General features: G+C 40.8%; 2 protein-coding genes across 3 annotated transcripts in view; one reads left to right on the top strand and one right to left on the bottom strand.

Annotated features, from left to right (window-relative positions):
- Positions 1-12,264, top strand: part of stk32c (serine/threonine kinase 32C) — a 93,139-nt gene extending 80,875 nt beyond the window's left edge. Inside the window, exons 9-12 of the mRNA XM_084075356.1 lie at positions 866-991; positions 1,873-2,001; positions 6,201-6,268; positions 10,943-12,264. Of these exons, the coding sequence (XP_083931482.1) occupies positions 866-991; positions 1,873-2,001; positions 6,201-6,268; positions 10,943-11,156 (537 nt within the window). The 3' untranslated portion in view covers positions 11,157-12,264. The remainder of the gene's footprint in view (positions 1-865; positions 992-1,872; positions 2,002-6,200; positions 6,269-10,942) is intronic.
- Positions 12,265-12,458: 194 nt separating this feature from the next.
- On the bottom strand, positions 12,459-26,691 carry LOC311058055 (placenta-specific protein 9-like). Of its 2 annotated transcripts, none has more exons than XM_084075358.1 (4): positions 26,515-26,691; positions 25,950-26,038; positions 16,392-16,483; positions 12,459-15,317 (listed from the first exon to the last, which is right to left on the bottom strand). In XM_084075358.1, the coding sequence occupies exons 2-4, from the start codon at positions 26,011-26,013 to the stop codon at positions 15,168-15,170; spliced, it is 306 nt and encodes a 101-aa protein (XP_083931484.1). In that variant the 5' UTR covers positions 26,014-26,038; positions 26,515-26,691; the 3' UTR covers positions 12,459-15,167. The 2 variants fall into 2 exon arrangements, with proteins under 2 accessions (XP_083931484.1, XP_083931483.1); XM_084075357.1 differs by having other exon boundaries at positions 12,475-15,317; positions 25,950-26,041.
- Positions 26,692-27,467: the final 776 nt, after the last annotated feature.

Below are 27,467 nucleotides of genomic sequence, written 5' to 3' on the forward strand. Positions count from 1 at the left end.
ACGGACCCAACGAGCCCTCCAGGAGAAAATCAAATTGGCCTTTAAACCATAAACTGTAAGACGAAGAGTTAACACAAGGTGCAAAAAAACAATAAACAATATAAAAAGCATGTTATTTTGTTAGAATACAGCAGTATCATCACCCGTGGTGGGTTTCTTTCCGTGGAAAATTGTGCTCATGTGCCATCACAAACAGATTAGATCTTTGATGCAATGAAACACACACTGATCTCTGTCAGATTTGACTGATTAAGAGTGCCCCCTGTTGGTGACTATACACATGTATGGATTATCTAGTATATGTGGTGTGATATACACAGACTCACATATGTGATTGACCTGTTTTATTGCTAAATAAAGGACAGACTGTTTGACAAAGTGGTAGCTATGTCAATTATGCATAAGGGGGCAGCATATTATGCAATTATAGCTTGAAGATTGTTCTGAGGACATATAGTACACACTGGGGACTGTGTGTCAGGCTTCAAATTAGTAAACGTCCTGAAAAATAGATGAGGGTTTTTTAAAAGAAGACGACATGTTTCTGCGGACGTGCATTGGACTGTGCTTTTGAAAATCTATCTAAAATGGCTTTGATGAATTGACTTTATTTTTCCACTCTGTCACTTTGATGCACGTTAAGCGAACCTCAGGCTCTCTCCGCTTGAATGCAAATGTGGAAATGGAAGCAAATGGACACCTAAGGGTCCATTTGGTTCCATTTGCACACACTCTTGAGTTAAATAAACACTGAGGATTTTACTGTGTGTGTGTGTGTGTGTGTGCGCGCGTGCGTGCGTGCGTGCGTGCGTGTACACACACACACACATACACACGTGTTCCTGTGTTTCTCCCTTGCCTCCAGCTGTTGACGGTGAACCCAGAGCATCGTTTTTCCAGCCTGTCTCACATGCAGACATCTCCCTACCTCGCTGACGTCAATTGGGACGCCGTCTATGAGAAGAAGATGGATGCTGGCTTTGTACCCAATGTGAGTGTGGAGGATCCTTCAAAATGTAGACTGTGCAGTCTTAGTCAGTCACACAGCAGACATACACACAGAGGTATAGGTACAGGCAGGTGTGCGTGAAAAACCACACACATAGCCTTGTACATTGTTTTGCTAGTTACAATATCAGTATCATGCGTGTGCATGCAGATATATGTAAAGCAAATAGATTGTCACTTTGTAAATCTGTACGTCAGCAAGAGTAGGCCTACACAATGTGCAGTATTTGCAGTATTTGCTGCACCGTGATGAAAGCGTATAGAGCCAATAAATTATACAAAGGCATATTGAACGCTGCTCATTCATGCTGTGCAGCTCTCACAGTGTCTGTCTTTGTGCTCATTCACATGTATGTCTACTTGCATGTGTGTGTTCATACTGCCCACTACAGTATGTGCAATTCACCGTTTATGGTTGCATGTCTGCATACTGTGGTATATCACATTTGATTGATTGATGGTAGGGCTGCAACAGTTAATCAAACTAATTGATACAATTAATTATAATAAAAAACATTTTTTTATAAAATATTCAATGTGATATTGTGGCGTATTGTGAGTTTTTCTTTTTTTTTAATATGTTTGAGCCTCACTGTTGTAAGACAAAATATAACATAAAATAGAGTAGAAGTAGTTAGCATAATAATCAATGTAGTGTAGTCTATTATTAAAATAAATTATTAACTTTATCACGTCGATTCGTGGAAACATTTTAAGTATTACCCCAAAAATGTTTTATTTGATTAATCGCAAATGTAAACAACTAAGAAATTAATCGATAGTTGAACCCCTAATTGATTGATTGATTGATTGATTGATTGATCGATTATGTGTGTCTGTGTGATTATTTGTTGTGTCCAACAGAAAGGTCGTCTACACTGCGACCCCACATTTGAGTTGGAGGAGATGATTCTGGAGTCCCGGCCACTGCATAAGAAGAAGAAGAGACTCGCGAAGAACCGATCACGAGACAACAGCAAGGACTCTCAATCTGTGAGTCACTCACTGTAGTGTACACCCTCAAATCCTGAGTGTTGCTTCAACTAAATGATTTTCAACCTGTGGGCCGGGGACCACGGGTGGGCCACAAGGGTATTGCAAGTGGGCCCCCAAATAACTGGCAAAACAGTAAGATTTTGATGATAACATTATGTAAAAAAAGTTGCATGGTATTTATTTTCATTAAAACCTTAAGAATAATACTTTTCTTTGTGATACCAGTAAATAGTCACTTAAAAGTATACTACGTTAGTTCCAATGATCCAAGCCGGAACCCAATCGATTGATTGATCATTAGAATAAACATGCTCTGAAAATGCACGCGGCCCACCCACGTAACGTGGTCAGATGGGTGGGCCACAAACGCTTTTGAGATTTTCAAGTGGGCCCTGATCCAGGAAAGGTTGAGAACCACTGCTTTAACTCCCAGAGTGTACAAGTACAGTGTAACTGGAAGGGTCTGTTTGGTTCGAATTGTACACTCTTGGAGTTAAGGATTTACATTAAGGACACTAAGGATTTGACTGTTTATACTGGACATGTACAGAGAGAATGAATGTTTTGTCGATGAGAAACGTGCTGCTAATCAATTACCAGAGGGATAGTGAGTATATGGTGTAAGGATGCTGAGGTTGGAGGCCTATAGAGGAATACCAAAGAGGAGATTTATGGATGTAGTGAAAGAGGACATGAAGTTAGTTGGTGTGAGAGAAGAGGAGGCCGAGGGCAGGGTGAGATGGAGGCAGATGATTGGCTGTGGCGACGTCCGAAGGGAACAGCCGAAAGGAAAAGAAGAAGAAGACACTGGATGAACACTGAATAACACTGAGTTGCCGGTTGAATACCCCAGCACTGGCAGAAGGCTGTATTTGAGCTGTGAGCTTGGAAACATGTCTCACATATTACGTCTAACCTTTACATCAGCATTCACCAACAGTCACGTAGCAAAAAAATTGTTATTTTAAATAATAAAAAATCATCCTTTTTTCACTCTGAAGGTTAAACAAACAGAGGATTTTGCTTTGGATGGGAAATGATTATTTGTGAAGGCTGATAGAATGCTTGAATAATATTACCTTTTTGATCCAAATAGAATGGGACACCAAAGCATCCCTCCTCCCCCAAATGAGTTAAAATGCCAGAGTTGTCTTTTATAACAGAGAATGCTTTTCTTTTCTTTTCTTTTTAACAATCCAGTCAAATGGCTTTTTTATGTTTTAGAGTACTGTGCCTCCCTGTTAGCTATGGTTCAGCAACAATCTAAAAATATAGGCTTTGGATGGGAACCTGCAGCTGGGGACAAGTGTAAGCCATGATATGAGAATCATTAGACCTGCCACTCTGGGCGTTTCTATCTTCTGATTCCAACTGAATCAATTCCCCCATTAATATGCAGAAAATTATACAGGCCTGGAGGAGGGATAGTGAGTATATGGTAGACGGATGCTGAGGTTGGAACTACCAGGCAGGAGGCCTATAGAGGAATACCAAAGAGATTTATAGATGTAGTGAAAGAGGACATGAAGTTACTTGGTGTGAGAGAAGAGGAGGCAGAGGGCAGGGTGAGATGGAGGCAGATGATTGGCTGTGGCGACGTCTGAAGGGAACAGCCAGAAGGAAAAGAAGAAGAAGACACTTGAATAATATTACGTTTTTGATCTAAATAGAATTGGACACCAAAGCATCCCTCCTCCCCCAAATGAGTTAAAATGCCAGAGTTGTCTTTCATAACGGAGAATGCTTTTCTTTTATTTTTAACAATCCAGTCAAATGGCTTTTTGCTGTTTTAGAGTACTGTGCCTTCCTGTTTTGACATAATGCGTGTTCACTGTCTTAAGTCAGATCAGATTACCATTTGGGAAATGGAAAAGTACCAGAGGCAGTTTTAATACTGTTACAGACAGCACACTGTAAAATCCTTTGTGTTCATTTAACTCTGAGGCCCTCAGACCAGTAATAGTCCATTTGGGTCAGTTTTATCACAATGTCAGAGTTAAATAAACACTGTCAATTTTACTGTATATTATTAGGAGGGCACAGAGTGAGGCACGGGAGGGCACAGAACAGTCCAGACCAGACCCACCTCCAGGATAGAAACGCCCAGAGTGGCAGGTCTAATGATTCTCATATCATGGCTTACACTTGTCCCCAGCTGCAGGTTCCCATCCAAAGCCTATATTTTTAGAATGTTGCTGAACCATAGCTAAATATAACCGCACACAGTGTTACACATTCGGCTGTGTCAAATACCAACTACAGTAACTGACTGTAAAAAGACAAGCACGAGTAACTGGCAGATGGCTGGCAGCATTGCTTAGTGAGCTATTGTCTGCCTTTATCCTGATCATCTACCCGTCTCAAAATAGGCACTAGCAGGGTTATTTTAGGCGCTGCACCAAAAGACTTTAACTCAAAAAGGAAATCACAGCCCTTATTATCTATGTAGGCAATTTGTTTCTGAAACAAAAGAAGAAATGACATCAAGTTTGGAATAAATAAATTGAATTAGAATTATGAGTAATCCCCAGCTTCCTTTGTTTTCAAGACTCCTCTTAACCTTATTACTGGGGACTGTTTACCATGGATGGAAAATATCCTCTATATTTATGAGAAACGGACGGCTCTCATCAGCCAGTCATTATGGCATCAAAGTTATTAAAGTCAGTCTGTGTGTTACAGTACACACAGAACGTGTGTGCCAGGAGCACTCTTGTGAGCTTAGATGTAGGGCAGTGACAAACAGCCAAAAAGGGCTTCAGTTTTCGAGATACCCCTAACGGAGGTAGGACCAAACACAACATTGTTTTTCCTCATCTCTAAGGCCTCCCATACATGAAATGGATTCTTGTATAAAAATATTTTACTGCAAAAGTGGTGGAAGTGATATATATTGTTATACACCTAGAAAACAAAAAAATAAACCCTGGCCATCTAGATTCACAATGGAAGCTCTGAGAGGTTTAAAACCTGACTGAGTTTATATCATTTAACATATTTGTCAAGTCAAGTTATACTGCAGTATTTAGCTCCAATTGTTCTATCTGCATTTTATTGCCCACATGGGCTTCTTCAAATCTTCATCAACTGACAGCCAGGTTTGCTAAATAATTGTTAGTAGTTCTACTGTAGGCCTGCATATTTCTCTGCACTGTTGTTGAAGTTGCATACAATTTCTAATTTAATTTAAGATTTTCATACATTTTAGGGATATTTTAGGGAATTTGTTAACATTTTTCCAACCTTGATTAGTGAATTGAAAATAAAACTAATCAATGTGATATTGTAGATTTAATTAGGACGGTTTCATCCCCCCCCATTTGGGACACCCTATACGTTTAGTGATGTAACTCCATGAGTATACAAGCTACCTTTACACAAATGACTATATCAACTATTTAAATAACGGCCCTAGGTGTTTTTGTAAAAAGAACTTCTATTTTCGTCTTGGGCCAAACAACCATTTGAAGACAGTGAACAAACAAATCATGAATTGTTATTTAATGGGGCGGTGAGGTCAGGCAGTGGGCTGACAGAGTGCAGGATAATTCTGGACTGTTTGCAAGGCGTTGTGTGGCGAAGATAAAGATGATGATGAAGATTATGACAATTTGACCGTATGTCTCCAAATGTCTCTTGGTTGGCGTTAGTTTTACTTAACTAAAACTAACACAATAACTAGAACTAGAATTGTAAAAATATTTTAGTGAACTGAAATAAAAAGAAAATGAGGCATTACCAAAAAAAAGTATTAACTGAAACTGTATTGTGTTTACAAAGCTAACTAAAACTTTATTGCAACTTTTCTGTCCTTGTTGAATTTTCTTGCCCCTGAATAATCCATATTACAATAAAAAAACACTAAAAGTAATACAAATTTAACAAAAACTAGGCATTTAAAAAAAGTAAAAACTAAACTAAACTAGTTTAAAAAACATATCTAAACTGAAATTGAAAAACAAAAATGAAATAAAAATAATAACTAATGAAAAATGCTAAATTATAATAACCCTGCTCTTGGCAAGGTGATGAAATGAAAGGGAGATGCTAACATTAAAGGTGATGAAGAGGATAATGACAGTGTTGGATAATAATGGTAACGATGAGAAGAACAAGAAAATGTTGATGATAATAATGAGAATGGAGATGATGAGTAGGAAGAGAGCTCTCATGAGTGTTCCTTTGTTCCCCTATAGGAGAACGACTACTTACAAGAGTGCCTTGAAGTGGTGCAGCAAGAGTTCATGATCTTCAACCGTGTAAAGTAAGACCACAACATCTGCATTCACGCCAAAAAGAGACGACAAGTTCATGTCATGCATGGCTATAAATGAAGCATAATTATGTGTCTATATCTCTATATCATATGTGTGTGTCACAGGACTCGAGTCACTGCTTCCTCAGTGTTCTTTCCCAAGTAGTATAACACCACAATAACACGTGTTTTTGTTATGAAAGCACACCAGTCATGATTTCATCATGATAGTGTATTAGTGTTTTGTGACATGTATATGTATATGAAGAAAAACAATTTATAGCTGCCCTACACTTGAACCATACTTGTGGTCAAATCTGGGACAGAAACGACTCTAAACACCGCCACTGAACAGAATCCCAGAGGGAACTGTCCTAGAAGATATGAGGGGCGGATCTAGTATTTATGCAAAGCTAAAAGCATTTTATGTTCACCATGAAACAAAAATGTCAGGGCATGAAAAGAATAGAGCTAGCTTTGCTCAAGTAATCCGCCCAGGCACAATGATCCTTTGCAGATTGGCGTGCTGCTGTGCACTGCATTTATTACTATTGTCATGGGTTTAACACGGCTTCAGGGGTATAGCATTCTGAGTCAGTCTGAGGAGTCTCCATAACTTTGATTCGAAACACGTTCTTATTCGATACTAGGGCCTTATTTTCCATCCTTGGTATGTGGTGACAATCATCCCTTTGTGCTACTGTATATCAGTGTTATTTGTGGAAGCTTAGTCTTAGACTTTTGGACAAAAAAATATGATTAGTTTTAGTCACATTTTAGACATTGCTATCCTTGATCATTTTAGTCTAGTTTGTGTAGAAGGAAACTGTACGGTTTCAGTCCAGTTTTAGTCAAAAAAATAATAAAATAATGTATTTAAACCAATTAAATAAGGCCTTTGCAGGTATTGGATTTAAGATATGACTGTGCTAACTGTATCATCTTAAAATATGTCACATTTTGAAGATTCTAATTATTAAGACAATACAACTAGCCTATTATAATATAATGTTGATGTGTATATTATTACAACATCATTTTCACAAAATACTGTTCAGAAAATAGAACAAAAAACTTCTTAATAGTTTATTAGACTCTTACCCTGTATTTTTCTACTCTTTGTTATGGACGCGACATATAAACACAAACACAGCCAAGGATTTCCTAGTATCGTCACCGTCAATGCGTATTTCAACATTTTATGTTTTTATTACTGTAAATGATGTCACCATTACTGCGATTACGGTAAAACTGCACTTACAAAAGAACACGATAATGCCTGATTCAGCACTGAGTAGGCCTACTTACTTACTAGTATACATACTGTAGATGTGACTTGTCCTTCAGTGGTCAAGTCACTTGACTCAAGTGACAAGAGTTGTACAATCATGCTTCTTACAACTGATAAACATTGCTAAAATGAAGTCCTTATTTTCATCATTTGCAGAATTCAGACCTTGAAAAGGTCATCATGTGTATATGACCCATGCACACAGCAACTTCAAGCATATTAATGGTCTGTTAATTTCAATTATCACTCCTCTTTTTCTTTTTTAACAACAAACAAACCTTTTCATGCCAAGGACCCTCTGTGGTCCGCCATTTGAAAATAATTGGTGCCAGGGGTCCCCATAGTATTTGGTGTCATTTATTTTCAAAAATAGCCGATCTACAAGCCCACAACGTGTCGCATTACGATGTGTTGTGGGCTTGTAGACTGGATATTTTTGAATAGCTGAGGAATAAAATAGGTAAAGTAAAGAGTTAAACTGATTTATTAACTAATTTGGCTGGGGAACCCCCTTAAGGACCCCATGGGGTTCCAGGGACCCCACTTTGAGAACCACTGACATTTTACCAGTACAGATTAGATTCAACTACAACTGAAACACAAAGGTACGCACACATGTACGTACGCACACACACACACACATGCACGTACCAGTGTTGCCGATAAAGAAGCGACTAAAGCCCTAAAGAAGCGACTAGGCCACAAGAGCACTTAAACCTATATACACTGGCTATTTGAAAATAGACGATCTACAAGTTGTATTTTCAAAACAAAAAAAGTGAGAAATGTGGAATATTTTTGAAAAAACACAAATCTTATATTCGAGTAGTAATACCAAGTAAAATCATAAAAGTTAAATAATTACACACAATTCAGCTCTGTTGCATCATGCATGCATGGGAATGTTCATGCTATTATCATAAATAACTGTCGGTAGCTAAGCTAACTCACCTGGATAATCCACTCAACTGGAAAGAAAACACAGTTGTTAATTATGACAACTTCTCCTTCAACTGCCACAGATGTCTTTTAGCAGTGTTTGTTCACTCCCTGACAACACTGACAACTCCACTCGCTGCCATATGGTGTAAACTTACATTATAAGTTGTTTATTTCACTGTTTTATTTCCAAACATAATGGAGCTTGTGTCTCATGCAGGTGTGTGGGGGAGGGGGGCACGAAAATTGCCCACCTGAGCCGCCTCAAGCCTGCCTCTGGCAGTGTGTGTAACAACAAACTGCATTCTTCTCAGGACCTGGAAAAAATCATACATGCCTTTGTCTCTTCCCGTCTTGACTACTGTAATGGACTCTATACTTCCCTTAGCCGCTCCTCTATTCATCGACTACAACTAGTACAGAATACCGCTGCCAGAATTCTCACCAACACCAATCGTAGAGCACATATAACACCAGTATTGGCTGCACTTCACTGGCTGCCCATTAAGGCTAGAATTGATTTTAAAATCCTTTTGATAACCTACAAAGCACTACATGGCCTGGCCCCTATTTATATCACAGACTTACTGCACTCAAAGCCCAATGTGAGATCTCTCAGGTCTTCGGACTTCTGGAGATACCCGTGTCCAAACTTAAAACTAAGGGTGACCGGGCCTTTGCAGTGGTTGCTCCCACATTGTGGAACGCTCTGCCTTTAGTGATAAAAAATGCTGAGTCAGTTCACGGTTTTAAAACACATTTGTTTCGGAAGCATTTTGTCTTATGAAGTTCTTACCTGTCCCACCAGTGTAGGTCAATGTTTTCTTTCTGTTTTTTGACTTCTTATTGTGTTATTGCTCTCATGTGCCTTGTTGTAACTTGTTTTACTTGATTGTTTTATTGCTTGCCACTGTATAGCACTTTGTAACTTTGTTTCGAAAGGTGCTTTATAAATAAAATTGACTTACTTACTTACTTACTTACATTCACGGAATGTCTACCGAGGGGGTGTCTGACAATAACACTTTATTTTGTGTCTCAATTCACTGTTGCTTCTTGCTTCATTAAACAAAACGGATCATTCAGATTTGTCATATTTCATCCTGATTGGCTAAGATTGGCTTCTAAAGTTTGCTGGAGTGCTCCGTTTTGAACAAAATGGCTCAAATAATGAACGCAGCGTGCGATTTCGGTAAAATGTTGCACCACATTCCCACTATGCCGAGGAAGAAATGCCACTTGAATATTTTCCAATCAGCCTCATGGTGGCGCTATAACAGGCCGATTCACGTTTGTACCTATAACTGCACCGATCTGCGTAAAACTTTGTATGCGCACTCCCTAGAGGCCAAGGAAAAACCTTTGCCCTGCATTTTTCACATCTGACAGATTTTGTAAAAATGTCACGCAAATCGGTACACATGATCTCTATAGTCTGTGATCAAGACAAATCTGTTAGATTTTCCATCCATACTGATTGGATAAGATTGACAAATTAACTTTGCAGGAGTGGCCCCAAAAATAATGACTTGTTTTGAACAAAATACCACAAATCATGAACGTCTTTCACGATTTTGGTGAAACTTTGCACGCACATTCGCACTACGTTGAGGAAAAAATGCCACCCTTTTGATATTGCCCTATTGAAGTGCCACCAGGAGGCCAAAGCTCATTTTTTGATATTACTTCTACAGATTTTGTCCAAACATCACGCAAATCGGTACACATTATCTCTATAGTCATGTGATCAAGATAGATCTGTCTGATTCTTCAATTTATTTATTTAATCATAGCTTTAATCATCATAGCTTAGTTTTTATTTAGTTTTCGTCAGTGAAAAAATATAGTCGCCGAAATGTTTTTGTTATAGTTTTAGTTGACAAAATTAACACTATATACTGTAAATCCCAGGTCTGCTATATAAATCGCAGATGTTGTTTTTTGAGACCATACCATATAAACTGTATGTGTTGCTCAGAATATGAGCCTAATTTGCCATCATGGGGAACAGAATATTGGTTCTGCTCTAGACTAAATTATCACCTCATTCATTATTGAATGAGGTGCCACTGCAGCATTTATTTGGAAGCTTTCTTGTGTGGCGAGAGGACATCTTGTAATGCTCTAATTAATGTCAGTGGAGTTCTATTTAAACAAACAGAGCACATTCTGCAGAATTATGCTGATCACAGGCTGGTGTAACAGACCTCATCACATTCAAAAGCTTAACGTTTCTCTTTTGTATTGCATTCTCTTCTGTTTTCCTTCTATCTTTTATGTGTCTGTGAATATGATTTGAAACCTGTGTGTGTGTGTGTGTGTGTGTGTGTGTGTGTGTGTGTGTGTGTGTGTGTGTGTGTGTGTGTGTGTGTGTGTGTGTGTGTGTGTGTGTGTGTGTGTGTGTGTGTGTGTGTGTGTGTGTGTGTGTGTGTGTGTGTGTGTGTGTGTGTCAGGTTGAAGAAACGCCTGGAAGAAGGCCAGTCAGAGGGTGGAGAATGTGAGGGCGGTGAGGCGGGGGCAGACGATGGCGACGGGGACGGAGAGGCCGAAGGCGGCGATGACGGAGAGGCCGAAGGCGGCGATGACGACGGGCCTGAGCCCGAGGCTGAGTCCTCCTCCAAACTGAGCATGTGCGGCTCCGTCTGCTCCTCCCCCGGTAGCTGCTAGCGAGCACCGTGCTGACGCCAAACACGGTGGTGGTCTCATGGCGGTGTCTTTCTCTGTCTCTCTCTCTCTCTCTCTCTGGCTGCTGCAAGTGTTTGTGCCATGCCATGACTCTCTCACAACTGTCCTCTGTGTAGCCAGGAAGCCGAGGAACACAAAGAGGTGGCGACCGACACATGGCAGGATCCAAAATGGCTCACTCATTTTCCTAGTTTTGTTTAGTTTGTTTTCCCTCTGTAGCAGCATCTTTTCCAGTATGGCATGAATGAACCTGTGGGAGCACCGCAGAATCTGGAAAGGCCTTGCCTGCCCGCCCTAGAGTAAGCTCTAATTTCTATGCAACGTACGGTATAGCATTATAGTACGGTATAAGTAACTTTTTTGAGAGAGAGGTTGTTTTACACAAGCAGTAAGACAGACTGTTCTAGATGGTGCAATAGGAGCCCATGGTTAAGGCGATTTTCTGTAGTTTTTTCCCCTGAGAAATCTCCCCTCCACTCTAAACTTCTCTATACAGACGAATATGTCCTGTTCATAGCATTATGGGGGGACCATGACTTTGGAATAGACTCACAGTATCAGAGACGTAGAACTCTTAGTTTCTCTCTTGCTGTCCCCGCCGTGCATTAATTGCTCTCTTATATCACCCACACAGTATACTGTACACACACCCTGATTCTGAACACCTATGGCACTGCATTTGATGTTTACCCTCAGTCTGAATGCTTTTGTCCTATTTCACTGATGCCGTACTTATGGCAAACACAAGGATTCGCAGTTATTTCTCTGCCAAGTGTAATTCCATTTCGTGGGAGGATAAAAGCTACTTCCAGATAAAGGGGAACAGCCTTCCAGTAGATGCTTATAACACAAGCCATCTGGTACAGAGAGGCTTCATGACTTCTTTGATGCTTACGATGTCGTTTCTGATACTGTAAAACACAATCTAGTGGTGCTGGTTGATAATTCATCCATTGTATTGTAGCCATACATTTGCATCAACATGCTAGTTGGATTTGTCACAAAAAATAGCTACTCTAATTGGTGAAGGTTTTCCCCTCGCATTTTATGGTATCAAGGTACTGTAATTTATGTAATTAAGGAGAACGATTTAACTTTTTACTCTCTCTATAATGGTTGCCAAGATGCAGCATTCTGGCACTGAACTGTGGCTGCAACTCATTCAGAGCCATTGCTCCAAGGAATAATTTCCAATCAATAAAACACATATCGTCTATAAATATCTATAAGAAGATTTGGTAACACTTGAGTTTACATTAGCCTTATTCCCAGTGTATTAGCCTATGTATTTTATGGAAATCTGCAGTCAGCAAGTACACAATAACGCACAAGTTAAACTGATTAATGTCAATCTCCCTCGTGTGTAATGTGCTGAGTAGCAATGCAAGAGCACTTTTCCCTAAGTACTAGCACAGTGTTGCAATGTACTTAGATTATTTTTCCACTGGTTAATACACGTTAATACAATAGAATGAAGACATTGTAAAATAAAGCATACAGACTATGATTATTAGTTAAATTTGATCTCTTGACAGTGCTTGTTAATTGTAAAGGTCTATCATTGGGAATTGCTGTGGGGTGATATTGAAGTAGCAGTGCTCTTGGTAACTTGACTTGTGTAGATAAAGTTCCTATAGTAGTGTTAGTGGTACATTTAAGGTGGTGCCATTAATCTCAGTCTGGACACCTGAGAACATGTAGCAAAGTCCACCTTAAAACACTAAGGCCTAATAAAATCAAGAAACCTGTAAATAGCATAGATGATTAAAAAAAGATTATCTCACCACAGTTTTATGTGGGACTGCTTACATAACGTGTAAACTAATGGAGGAGTTGTGTGAAGCCAAACGCTCATACGGTCTCATTCCGATCTTCTTTTCCAAGTGTGCAGGCACAACTTGTAGGCAAAATACGCCAAAGCTTTTCTACCATTTGCATAACCATTTCTAAGGAACTCTTTGAGTGTGTGAATGTATGTCTCTTTTCCTGGTACAACATCAATTCAGTGCTCCTACTGCAAGTGACACAAACATTTATACAAGCACATTAATATTATGTACAGTATAACATTTTAAAATGATATTTGGGATATGGGGTGCACCTCAAAGATTGATTGATTGACGATTAGATTAAGGAGCTGCATACAAAATACAGTGGAAACTCCATTCAAATATGTCATGAAAAGATAACTGCATTAATTACATTAATATTCTCAAACCCTGTGCTTTTTTTGCATGTACATTTACAGTATAAGCCTGTTTTTTGCAGAAGCGTAGAACTTGAGCCATGATTGGCTGATTTGTGCATGTATAAGCTTCTGACACTTACTGTAGCATACCTCAGCGGTACTGTTGCTCGCCTGGTCACACTGTAGCCCTGGCCTATGCCATGATCTTCATCTGGTCAGTGAGTTTACTGAAGAACATTTACAACTGTACAAATCATATAATCCCAGTGTTATATGGATGGCATGATACTTTTTATTAGATGATATGCAGTACTGTACCTTCTGGCATCCCGTAGGTTGTCTTAATGCTTTGAACCCTTGGTGGATGAATGGACGTGTAAGTCGGCGTTTGTGTTTGTAGCTATTTTTAAGTGTCTCTGCAGCAAACAAAGGAGAAGTGGGTCCCGGTTCTGCCTCCACCCCAATACTTTATCTGCTGTGTCATCAAAACATGTTAAACTCTGTTACTTCTTAAGGCTTCTCCTTAAATCTGTCTAGACACCATCAGAAAAAAACATAAGCCTGAAGTGGCTTTGTAATTATATGTTAATCATTTGTAAATGAGTAAGAAATGATTTTGATTGATAATTTAAGTGTAGCTTTGTCCAAGTTGCAATACTAATCTATAGTGTTGCCGTTTGCTCCTCGATGTCAGTGATGACTCCTTAATTGGACATTTGCTTGCGATTCCTCCCAACATGTTTCCTGTGTATTTGTGTGTGGGATTCCATAGTGGTGAGCATACTGTATTGCCATGAGTTGTTTCTAAAGGCGTTGTGCTTGTGTTTGATCAGCAACAGCATGTCTCCCATCTTAACGATTTCAAAAAAACCTAACGCTCTAAGGGAACATAGATGTCTTTGCATTGTGGATACATTTTGTAAATCAGTGCCCTTATTTAGAAAATGAATCAAGAAGAAAAAAAAAGTTGGATTTTATGCCACTCTTTTCTCCTTTTATGATCCTCTTTTGCATAATGTTCTGTACTGCAGGATTTTTACTATATTCACTTGCAGTTCTCCAGTCTAAAAAGCCTTGTATTCTGTACCTTCAACTGCTCTACTGTATTTAAAAAAAAACTAAACAAACAGACATGCTGCTTTAACTGCTTTGATAAAGAAATAAAACTCCTTCCAGTAATCTCTGTAACTCTTCTTGTGTGTCCTTGTGTCAAAGTCAGTGCTCACTTTAGATACACCGCAAAGTACTGAAAAGGCACATTTTGTTATACAGTTATACACGTGGAGCTATTCATAGACAGTAGAGGGCAACAAAGAGACATGGGTGCGAGAGCCCAGCCATGGTACTGTATAAAAGTGAATGAGTCCCTCGGAAACAGCATTGTAAACATGCCTCTGTGCTGGAACACTGTTGACTGTGGAGAGAATGGGCCTGTGACTAAATGACAGGAGAAGGGATGAGGGTTGTCCCAGGAATAGCTAGAGTGAATATATATAACACTGACAAGTACAGTAAGCATTAGTGTCGTGATCTATCAGCCTTACTGCTGTATACATAAGCCCTGTCTGCTCTCCTGGGGTTAGAGGCTTTGCTTTGATACACAAGAAAATATACCCTACGCAGCACATTTACAACACTTTGCAAACTACAGGCGTGGCATCAAAGTCAGCTTCCGGGATTGCACATGTCAATCAAACGGCTGGCTCATAATTTAAACATCGTCCAAGTGCAAGAGCTTTTGTGTTGTGCTTGGCCCCACTGGATGTTTGCTCGCTGGTCCAGTCTCCCTTGCGTCCTCAGTTGGCTCAGGAGGGAACCCTCTCTCCCGGGTCGTCAAAGATGTCCACCGTTGGCTTCCCGCTAGTGTCCAGGAGGGGGCTCCACTCTGGGGCCTCAATGGCATCCTGTAGAATAGACAGCTCTGCCTCCAACTTCCCTACTGTCTCTTCGACTTTCTGCAGAAAAGCATAAGACATGTTTGTGCGGTTGTCACGTGCATAATGGTTTAACCACAGATTAAACCATCTATTCTTAGTAAAACCTGAGTTGCAACTGTATACTCGGACCGCTTTTGTCTTTCTACACCAAATGCCAAAAATAGCCGATCCACAAGCTCACAACACGTCTCAAGTTAACGCAAGCTTGTAGATCTGCTATTTAGGGCGAATGTTCCCCCCAGAATAAGGATGCTAGAAACACTGGTCTAGTCCTTTGCAACAAATAATCAAACTGGTTGTATTTATTTTCAAAAGCAAGTAATAGATTCCTTCATCTAATTAGCATATCCAGTATACTGTAGTAGGATCTGTTTTAGTGGATTGGGTCTAAGACAGAAAGAGGCCTTGGGCTCAAACTGTTGGGCAGGGAGCTATTGAGGAAGACAGAAGCCAAAGAGTTTGGCTGCACACAAAATGGACATCATGTTTTTTTTTAAAGATGTATAAATAAAAAAGACAGATTAATATTTTTCCCTGAGTGTGGATCATATTGAATTCCATTGGAGTCTCTTTACTATGCATTGGATCCAGCACCAGGTTGAAATAAAAGGAGATTTATTTGTGGGTGAGCACAATGGGTCTTAAACTTCATAATGGATTAATACTTTGCCACATGAATAATACAGTCATTCATTCATATGAATAATGGAGCCACTCTTATGTATAAATAATACAGTTATTCATGCTGTAGACGGTCATGCCCTCACGCAGAGAGGTTTGAGTTTTTTGGGACTGAAACTGAAAACTTGAGCATTCAAAATGTTTTGCGAGATATGACTATAATAAAGAAAAAGTAGCCACACGTGATTTATGCAGAGTTGCTTAAACCGAGTGAAGCCATGTCTTTGTCAGAATCAAATCCTTTACAGGAAATTCTGAGGATTTTTTTTGGCACCCTCAGCTGGAATAGAGGTTGACATTTGATAATGTTGCCAACAATGGGCCAAACATCCCAGAATCCTGAGAATTCAAACCACCAAGGACCTACTGTAAGGAAAGCTCGGGAAGCATAGAGCATGTATTATTTCATACCTTCTCCACTACATCCAGGCGGCTGTGAAGAGAACTGTGATCCTGGCAGGCACTGGAGCGCAGTGCTCTGGGCTTGAGGTTATAGTCCGGCCCTGCAGGTCAAGCAAATACACAGCATACAGGTATTTAGAGGTATACACAAGAAACAAACTGCTTTGAAACTACAGAGACACGCCATAATGCTTCTTCAATCTATTGCCAAAGAAAAACAGATTTCCATATGAAAGAATGTGATTTGCAGTTTAAATTTGGCTTCAGTTTATTCCCCTACTTAAGCCGCTACAGACTGTAGTGTTTACTCAGGTGTATGCTGTTTTTAGGATTAATTGACAAGCACACACTCCATCCAATTCAGTCACTGAGGCCCTTTTTTCTCTTCTGTCCTTTTGATTCAAATGGATGGCAGATCTCTTGGTTCATTAGGGGACTATGTGGACTGCGAGTGGACAAAGGGATTGTCTGATAGGTGTGCATGTGATCGGAACAGGCCATGGACAACAGAGTGTATGGCACGACATCACCCAAGCATGAAGGTCTGGTTCTGAACACTCTACTGACAATATTTGCTTGCCATGTTGTTGATTTTGTGAATCAATTATTTCTATGTAAAACAGAATGTGATGTTTTATCTAAAGATAAAAGAAGATGGTCATTTACTGAAAGGCATGATACAAAATGTCTATACTATACAGCTCAGAACGCTCATGACAGGTCGCAATCTCTCCTCTCTTATCATTCCATAGGAGCCACAGCCAAATCCTGCGCATCCTCTGGCCTAGTTCTCACTCGCTGCCATCAATAGAACATACTGTAGACACCATCATCATGAGAAGGCGGTGGAGAGGGATTGGACATATCAAAAACACTATGACATGACAAGAACCAGTGAATAGCTTCACTGGACACCAGGAGGAAATTGAAAGAGAGGAAGACACAAAGAGGCGTGGCCATGAACAATGGAGGCAGAAATCAAGGCCCTGAACCAGACCTGGAGTACCATTGAAAAGCTCACCCGAAACAGACAGGAATGGAGATCCTTTGTTGCTGAGTAAGTAAGAATGTAAGTAAGTAATGAAACAAAGCCAGACCACAAATTCTTTAAAGCTTTTTGTCATACAATAAAAGAAAAGCACAACGAAAAAAATCACCTTTATGAGGAACTGTTTATGACTGGAAAACCATGATGTTACCCCACCTCCACCAGTCCACACCCTCTCTATTTCATTATTTCCTTCTGTCAGTCTGTCTGTCTGTCTGTCTTTCTCTCTCTTCTCTGCTAACTCCACATGTTTGCTATTACACTCAGCAGGCAGCTTGCAGTCCCGAACCACCACAGACCTGGCACTGAGCCTTTCTGCTGACTTTGCTCTCCTGGTAAACTGAGCAGAGATCAGATAACCTCCAGCCGTCAGTGGGATCTGACCCAGTTTAACATGGACAACTGTTCTGATCCACAATCAGCGAAATCATGCATCACACACAACAGAACTCAATTTGAAATTTTGAAGCCCATGACAACATATCGCATAAATAAAATAGTAAATACATTTATAACTAGAAAATGTGCTCCTCGGAGCACAAGTCTCCGCCAGCAAATATTGGAAATTATTCCAAGATTGGAACTTTGATGATAGGCGTTGCGCCTTTGCTTCTTCATCAGTTTGCAGACAATGATTAGCTTCTTCAGTTTGCATAATAAGAGTTAGTTGCACTGTGTCATCAACTGTGACTGGAAAGTACTGTTCTTGATTAATCCTGTCTAAGGCAAGCTATTTATATTACGTATTGTGATGACACCAGTGTGTCTACATAATGTATTGCTCCGCCATTTCTCAGCCATTTCGTGATTATTCCTGTCTTACCTCACTTTGAAAGAGACCAAGACTCTTTCAAAGTGACACATCTATTTATAGGCCGCTATACGTCATGCGTCTCACTAGCCAATCAGAGCACACTCTTTCAACGTATTGTCACGTGTCACGTGAGGCTTGACCAATGTTAGCTTGGCCGAGGGGGGGGGGGGCGGAAAGTGAAAACATAGTCTCCTCCTGGCGGAGACAATTATTGGGATCCAAAATACACACCAGCACAACAACAAGACATTATTTAAAAATAAGATGTTAAATGTAATCTACCAACATTGGCATCTTTCCTAAAAGCTATGACTCTTATATACATGTGAAAAATTATATAGATGTATTATTATCTGGAAGATAAGCTGCGGAATATGGTCACATTCGAGGATCTGAGTTGAACCACAGTGGTCTTGGTTAGAATCAAGGCTTCAAAGTACAACAAAGTAAGGGGAAAGTTAGGCTACTATTGTTCCCCTTATTTCCTCTTGCTGTAAAAGATGTGTTTCCAATTATGTGTTTCTCTTTGAAGCCAACAGATTTAGATGGAAACCTTCATTCTCCCATTTCCTAACGCCCTCACAGTCTTAATGACTGCGGTTGGACCACGCTCCAGTACTGTACTTCGCGTTGCTGTTTATGAAATGAGTGTGAGTTTTCATTTTCGTATCCAATTCGATGAAGGAATGCTGAAAGCAGAACTTCAGATTTATTTGTATTTGGAAACAGTTAGAGGAAATAATTCATGTGTGTGTGTGTGTGTGTGTGTGTGTGTGTGTGTGTGTGTGTGTGTGTGTGTGTGTGTGTGTGTGTGTGTGTGTGTGTGTGTGTGTGTGTGTGTGTGTGTGTGTGCGTGTGTGCGCGTGTGCTGAGATGTTGTGGAATGGAGAGGCAAAGAAGTGTCATCTCCACAAATTGGATTTCTTTGGTTCTCTTCTCTGCATACCTTGGAGTGTTAAATCCCTCTCATACATTTGATTATGTGGTCAAACTTTTGTGATTAGCTAGCATCATGTCTAGATCAGGCGGCAAGCATCCAGTGCCATCCAATCCAACTGCAACTATGAGCCTCTACGAAGAGGACATCTGTTCACTATGCAGGTCTATTTACCACTCAGTTTAGTAAGCAAACCATGTTTTCACCTGCTGGTAGTCTGTCAGAGTAACAATTTGTAAATTTAGCATTTGTGTTCTCTTGTTGTGTATAAAGGGAACACATGTCTCATATCCCGGAGGCTTTATTTGCATGTGGCAGCCAGTCTCCGAGAGCTCTCGACTTTTGTTAAATACTTTGACTCATTCCACTCTACCATTGTGGGAATCATTTTTTATGGGCCAATTTTTGTCATACTGAAGTAATGTGTACTTATATTTCCTGCTACTACACTAGAAGCACTAGAACTCTTCCCTCCAACTTGAATTCTGTAAATTATAAGAGCAATTTGATTGATCAAAGTGAGCAAAACTAGTTTATGCCACATTGGGACAGATATTATTATTCTCAGTGTGTGATATTGTATGTTGTATTGCATATTGTATTTTTGTACCATGTGCATAATATTGGTGAATTGTGTGAGTCAGCTGAATACCTGCTTGTCAGGTTTGTTAGCCTTTCAGGTACCTTAGGTGTATACTGTACCTAGTCTTCTATTCATGTAGTCATGTTTGGTTTTTTTATTCATTGAATGTTTTCACAGTAATTGTCCTATCCTGGTATCTTGTAAATAATGTAGTCATCATTGGTAGCTTTCTAGGTGATGACAGTTTGCCACATTCGTATTCATTTGGACTTGATTGCATCATATACTACTTAAACCTCACTTCCTGTTGTCTTGGCACAACGCTGAGGAAGAGTAAGACCGATTGCTCGGCCTAGGTGAGGTAAATAAATGTGAAATAATGTGAAAAGGACATTTATTGGGTGCTGGCTGTCTTCTTCTCTAGGTGGGACATGATGTTTGACAGACACAATCCTGTTTTTGGTTTGAAATTAAATTTCTCCCTAGAGCAAGCAGGCAGGCTCTCTACAGTATTAGCTCAGTGGTAAAAAAGAATAATACAAATAATTCAGCACTTGTGCAGGAGATCCAGGTCAGTGCAGTTTTATGTTTTTGCAGTTGAAAATACACTGTTTGTCGGACTACACTTTTTTGCTGAAAGTAATCCTTTTGTACCCCTTTTTGTCATCATTCAAGTGTGCCCTTTTCACAGACACTATTTAGAGATTCATACACAGGCTTACAAAAACATTTGTCCCAGAAACCCCAACAATCCAGAGACCACAAACAAAACAGCTCAAACACAGCATTCTTCTGGCTGGTTACTTCATTAAAATGTACAAGTAAGACGCAGCTCGAAAATAACAATAAGAAGAATAGAAAGGAATGAGCAATTACTTGCCATCCGGCCTGAAATATGCACAAATGACATGGAATTCTTAGATATCCCAATAGATGAACTCCTGTAGATGCTTGTAGATGTGTTATTTTTGACTGTCGCTGCTATATTTTTCTCAGAGGAGTGTAATTAGTCACCCAAGGGCACAGGCGAATTTCAGCCACACTGTAGTGCATGCAGGCAATGAGAGCGTGACTCACATGGGGGCAGCCAATGAGAGCGTGAGTGACATGGGGGCGCGGCTGCACACATACTGCACACAGACAGACACACAAGCCGAGCCGAGTGTCATAGTATGCTCCACTTGGTCGGAGGCGCCTCCTTCCGCGTTCGCAATAAGCTTAGACTGCAATGCCATTCAACTTTAGGCATCTTAAAATGTATAGTAAGAATAGAATACACATAAAAACATAACTAAAATAGATCCAGCCTATCCATTCCACTCATAGGTGTAGATAATCTCTATTCTTACATCCATTCTGAACTGCATTTCTGCCTGTTATGCAATAAGCCAGAAAACCTTAGGACAAACTTTGCCTTTTTGCCTGCATGAATAGACAATTATCTTTTGAATCTTATATCTTAATAACTGTCTATTTCCTCCCTGTTAGAAAGCATTGAGAGATGTGGGACTTTTGTTATTCATCTGGCCTCTGACTATCCCCCAATGCATAGTCTTGTCTTTGCAGTGGACTGGCGTGTTTTTACAACAAAATCCTGCGGTAACATTTTACAGGCTCCATTACACAGCCCTGAGGTGTGCCAAGTACATCCAGGAAGCAAGCCAAGGAAAACCAAAGAATGGATGGGAGATAAGACACTTCTCCATATCGTCACTGTCGGGTGGAAACCTTGTATGTCCAAAACCGTTCCTTTTTATTATTGTAAAAAAATAAAGTAAAATAGTGAAAATAGCTGATTTAGCTCACAATGCCTCATTGTGAGCTTGTAGATCTGCTATTCTCACTATTCTATTTTTGTGCGACACACTTGTATGAGGAGATTTTACGTTTATTTATGCCAAAAAATAAAAACAAAGTTGAAATATGGAGATACAGGGTTTTTGCCCGACAGTGACGATATTCTTTTGCAGTGAAGAAACACACCAGATGTCATCCCTTGTTACAAGTCCATTTTTTGCTGGACCAGCAGGGCCAGCCCAATAGACAGATGTCTTTGACTGACTGACTGACTGACTGAACAATGAAGTTACAGTATTGTTCAGTCGGATATCCTAACTTGTACGGGAGACAAGCCAGTCTCAGAGCAATCATCCCTCCATGCTATGGTATGTAGTGAGCAGAGTACGAGTCTCCGGTGGCCTCTGGCTCGTGAATGCTCATGGTTGTCTGCCAGGGGTGTACCGTGTAGTCTATCAACGTTGCTAATTAAATCTTGATTGAAATTGAAAAAGCAATTAACGTTGACTCAAGCTTTTTCATTAACACAATTAAGCCATGTCTTAGTCGACATTAGTCAACTCAAACCAGGCTTGAACAATCTTGCACATGGTGATGGAGTAGCCCGTAAGCAGCCTAGAAGAACAGTCGATTTATCGAAAAGAAGATACAGTAAATCGCAGAAACAAGCAAAAACAAGAGTGTAGTTCTTCTCAGCAGTGGAACAAACCCTGCTGATGGAACTGTATGAAAAATATTTTTTGTAGGAGCGAGCCATGATAATTGACTTATTAGGGTTAGGGTTAGGGTTAGTTTACTTATTAGCTGACCGCCTATATGGGATGTATACTCAACACTCTCTGGGAGATAGTATCCAAAAGTGAAAGCACTTGCGGACTGCAAAATTACTCTAAAGTCTAAAGCTCAACATAATTTGTGATTACGAATTAAAGATAGTTGTGTGAACTAATCTTGCTGTATGTTCCCAGCCAGAGGCAGCTTAAGGTGTACTTAAATTCACTCTGGTGCAGCAAGGCCCCTTGGCAAAGCTCACCAACTCTTTGCTTGACAATGATAAATGTACTGGCTGCAATCTGCTAAAGACATGAAACGAGCGATAAATGTTCAGTGGTTTGTACCATGACCTTCAGCTCATATACTGTAGCAAAGCGTGCTCCTGGCCTGGTTTTGCACCGTAGCAGTCCAAAGAGCAGGCTAGCCTACAGCTTAATTTATCCATCATACGACGGAGTATCGCAGCAAAAATATCAGATCTACAGTATAAGCTCACAACATGTCGTGATGTGACACGTTGTGAGCTTATAGAATGGCAATTTTTGCTGTGCAACTCCAATCAAGCTTACAGCTGTCCAGAGGCTGTGTGGGTATGCTAGCTTAAAGGAGACATCCACGCATTTTAAGTGTTATCTTTGATGTGTGGCAAATCACTCACCAACGTAGGGGGTGCTCCTTCCATTCCGACATCTCGCCACTCCGACTAGTGGCTTCCGCGTGCGGTTAGGGTTAGGGTTAGGGTTAGGTATAGGGTTCGTTAAAGGTATTGTAGGGAACATTAAGCCTAAATTTAAAATATATATATATATATATATTTTGCATTTTTTTCCCCTCTATCAGCCACTATATAATGATGCTGGGGTGTTTTCCTCCATTGAAACACAGTCCTCCTTCTGAAATCCGTATTTTCCCTAATGTTTATGTGTTCTATGTTTATGTCCGGGACGTAAATTAACGCACGCATGTGCGCGTCCGTGCGCGTCCGTGTCCGTATGAACATTTACTTTCGGTTTTAAAACGCTCTCAAACTTCGTTTTTGAGGCACAGAATTTACTTTTAAGATAGCGTGTGGATAGAATTTAGTTGTTTAACTTCATATATGTGGTCAATTTATCATGAAAGAGCCTATTTAAAAATAAAAAATCAGAGAACCAGCAGGGCGGGAATTTCCGCATATTGTATCCCAATAAAGCAACCTGTTTTCGGGCACCAATCCCTTCAAAAGTACCTCGCTATGGAACTCCCTCCTGCGTCACCCCCTGGTGGTCGGGGAAAAGTACTGCTGGTGTTTATTTACCTCTGAACTCCCGCGTATACCTTTAACGTCGGAAAGGCGACATGTCGGAAAGGCGAAATGCACCCCCAACGTAGAAATGCCCATTGAGTTACTCCACAGATCCCCCTGTCGACCCCCACCGTTGGCATAATAGGAGGCGCGTGAATAGCCCAAATTCGCCTATTTTAACAAATGCAAAGTCTGTTTTTTTTCTCCTAGCACTCATTGGGGAGTCCCATGATACCCTTACAGGCGCTGAAAGTCCCGACAAGCTAACCGCTAATAACAGAACGAGCTAACGCTCGTTGCTGGTTTCTCTCCGAACCTGGCAACCTGGTGTTGCCAGGCAGAGAGACAAGCAGCCAGCGTTAGCTCGTTCTGTTATGAGTGCTAGGAGAAAAAAAACAGACTTTGCATTTGTTAAAATAGGCGAATTTGGGCTATTCACGCGCCTCCTATTATGCCAACGGTGGGGGTCGACAGGGGGATCTGTGGAGTAACTCAATGGGCATTTCTACGTTGGTGAGTGATTTGCCACACATCAAAGATAACACTTAAAATGCCCGGATGTCTCCTTTAAGTATACCCCCTCCATCCACCCTGCCTCTCTGTGCTGCAAGGAAACAGATCATAGGAAAACAAAACAGGGTCTCACTGGAGTCATGATCTAATACACTGACTTTACACAGAGAGAGAGAGAGAGAGAGAGAGAGAGAGAGAGAGAGAGAGAGAGAAGCATGTTTGAGCGATGCCCAAGTGCGTCCATGTACGTTAACACACATACATGTACTCTTGGCCCAGTCTGTCTGCTCCAACATCAGTCCACAGGAGGGTGACTTCAGTGGATTGAGTAATGGAGAACACAGCCTGGGCCAAAGCGCTAGGTCCAAGCAACAGTGAGGTCCCGTACAAGCCAACATTTACCTAATAGAATGGTGGGACCCACCCAAAGTACGCTCACATCAACTAGTTACGTCACTCACTCAAGAATAAGCTAGATTAGTTCAACCTTGCGCAGAGCTCTCTGTGTGTGTGTGTGTGTGTGTGTGTGTGTGTGTGTGTGTGTGTGTGTGTGTGTGTGTGTGTGTGTGTGTGTGTGTGTGTGTGTGTGTGTGTGTGCGTGCGTGCGTGCGTGCGTGCGAGCGAGTGAGTGAGTGAGAATTGCTACACTCGGCCATTTTTGCATCATGAAGTCACTGTATTTCACACACAGAGCCAGTTGATGTTGCACAGAGCTCGCTGTGGAGGAGCGGCCAGCGTTTTTCTTTTTTTGTGAGTTTCCATGGAATTTGTAGGTAAACAACGCTTAAAAACTGTCTGGTTCAGGGAATGAAGAGGGACATATATGGATATGGAAGTGAAGGACTGCTTTTAGGGGCTGTGCTGACGTTATATTCAATTAAGTATCGTCACAGTTACGGTGAAATTGGAAACATATGTGTGCTGGCTCACCCATCCAGTAACAAGCATGCACGCACGGTCACACACGGTCACACACGGTCACACACACACACACACACACACACACACACACACACACACACACACACACACACACACACACACACACACACACATGCGTTTTATGCATACACAAGCAAACTCATAATGTGAATACCGCGTCATGTATGTTCGTCCAACAATCACCCACACACACTTATAGAAAGTGTGTGTTAATCCTCTTAAATACTGTATACACTGGCTGCTGTCATTCACACTAGTGTGAATGACAAAAACATGCAGTAGAAACTTTTTATAGAAATGACTGAGGCATTCCATCAACCGACAGCCCCTCCCAGGTTAGTTTTCACAGAAAAGCTTCTTTTTACACTGAATCATAAGCTATTTCCACAACACAGATCACCTGTTCCAGGAAGCCTGCTCTCCAGAGTACAATCAACCCACCATTTAACAGACTGAAGGAACCAATAATCTACTCTGGGATGGCTTTCTTTCCCATCTGCTGTGCCCTTTTGACAACAACCAGAGTTACTGTATAATATAAATCTATGGCAGTGGTTCTCTAAGTGGGGTCCGGGCACCTCAATGGGTCCTTGAGGTGGTTCCAGTGGGCCCCCAGGAAAATGTGTTAATATAACATCAAAATCAGTTCATCCACTTTAACCCTATACATTGGTTATTTGAAAACCGCAGATCTATATGCTTACAATGCATCGCAAATATGTGATGCACTGTGAACTTGTAGATCTGCTATTTATCTTGAAAACTGTGAAAACGTTTGAATATTTTGGAAACATTTTAACAACACAAATCTTGTATAATATTTTCAGATGGGGGTCTGCGGCCAACTACATTAATTAAAGTTTGAGAACCTTACCTGCCACAACACAGCCAATGAGGAGACAGAGGAGTCCAACCAGTGAGGTGGAGGGGCGGGGCATGGTGCAGTGACAACCTGGAGAGCAGCTGCTGTGACGAGAAGGAGAAATAGTTAGTCACTGTCGCACACATGCTGGGAAATACTGGAGTGTGTGTGTGTGTGTGTGTGTGTGTGTGTGTGTGTGTGTGTGTGTGTGTGTGTGTGTGTGTGTGTGTGTGTGTGTGTGTGTGTGTGTGTGTGTGTGTGTGTGTGTGTGTGTGTGTGTGTGTGTGTGTGTGCATGTGCGCGCGCAGACACCCAGTAAAATGCTTAGTGGTAATTTAACATTGAGAGTCTAATAACTGAGCTAGCACAGTTCACTTGTGAAGTGATATAAAATCAATGTGCATCAAAACTGGAACACACTTACACTGCAAAATCCTGTGTTAATTTAACTTTAAATTGTGTGTGTGTGTGTGTGTGTGTGTGTGTGTGTGTGTGTGTGTGTGTGTGTGTGTGGGTGTGGGTGTGGGTGTGGGTGGGTGAGACAAGCATGATAAGTGGAGAAAAGCAATATACTTACACAGTACCCAGTGCCCAAAGTCTCCTTGGAAGCTGAACTGGACTGTGGCACAACTTCTTTACCCCTACCAAACTCTTCCTCTAAACTCTTAAACTCTTCCTCTTCTGCCGTCTCTTTGCCCGGCGTTTGCTCTCTTACTCCCTTCTCTCCCTCTCTCACTCGGTTCGGTTGCGCCCAGTTTCCTAATGAAAACATTTTATGTATGCAGAACAAAAGCCCACTATCTGGGAGGGGGGGGTGGTTGAGGGGTGAAGGGGGCGGGAAGATATTCTCTCTCTCTCTCTCTCTCTCCCTCTCTCTCTCTCTCTCTCTCTCTCTCTTTTTTTCTTTTTTTTTTACAAGGGAGGGGACTTTTCTTTCAGGGGGGGCCTTATGAAAAAATCCGAGCCAAACTTTGCGGTTTTAAAGAGAGAAAAGTTTTTGTGAAGTTTTGTCTTATCTTTTTTTTGTTTTTTAATCTAACTTAGATTTTAAACTTGACCTAACATAAGAATGACTTATCAATGTTTAAGATGTTTCATCTTAACTGGAAATTAAGTGGGGGGGGGGAGGGGGGACATGTTTATGAGTGAGAACTCCAAGTTCTTTGTGTTCATAAGGCAGTTATAAGGGTAGTGTGATATTTGACAGTAGTAGGACATGATATTGCAATGTATGCCAAAGGTCAATTTGTTTGGTGTGAATTCTGTCTGAGCGGACAAATGTATCAATCAATTCCGTCTCTATAAAATGCCCTTAATAAACGCATTGTTTGGGTTAGGTTATTGTTGTCATATCAATCGACTCTCTAACTCCCTCTAAATCCTCCGTCTTTCGTGCACACACACACACACACACACACACACACACACACACACACACGCGCGCGCGCGTTTAGTTAAGTGATCATTGACTGGCCTTTAAGCGGCTCTACAGATTAAGAAAAAACAAGTGGAGCAAAAGAGAGCAAGGGG

The sequence above is a fragment of the Gymnoscopelus microlampas genome (assembly GCF_963454915.1).
Source record: "Gymnoscopelus microlampas genome assembly, chromosome: 13".
In the NCBI taxonomy this organism is placed as follows: domain Eukaryota; kingdom Metazoa; phylum Chordata; class Actinopteri; order Myctophiformes; family Myctophidae; genus Gymnoscopelus; species Gymnoscopelus microlampas.

Excerpts from the sequence above, each read along its gene's own strand:
- LOC311058055 (XM_084075358.1), bottom strand. The coding sequence starts at position 26,013 with ATGCCCCGCCCCTCCACCTCACTGGTTGGACTCCTCTGTCTCCTCATT. Across the intron at positions 16,484-25,949 it reads CATTGGCTGTGTTGTGGCAG|GGCCGGACTATAACCTCAAG; the intron begins GTAAGGTTCTCA and ends CTTGACCTGCAG. Across the intron at positions 15,318-16,391 it reads GCCTGGATGTAGTGGAGAAG|AAAGTCGAAGAGACAGTAGG; the intron begins GTATGAAATAAT and ends GCTTTTCTGCAG.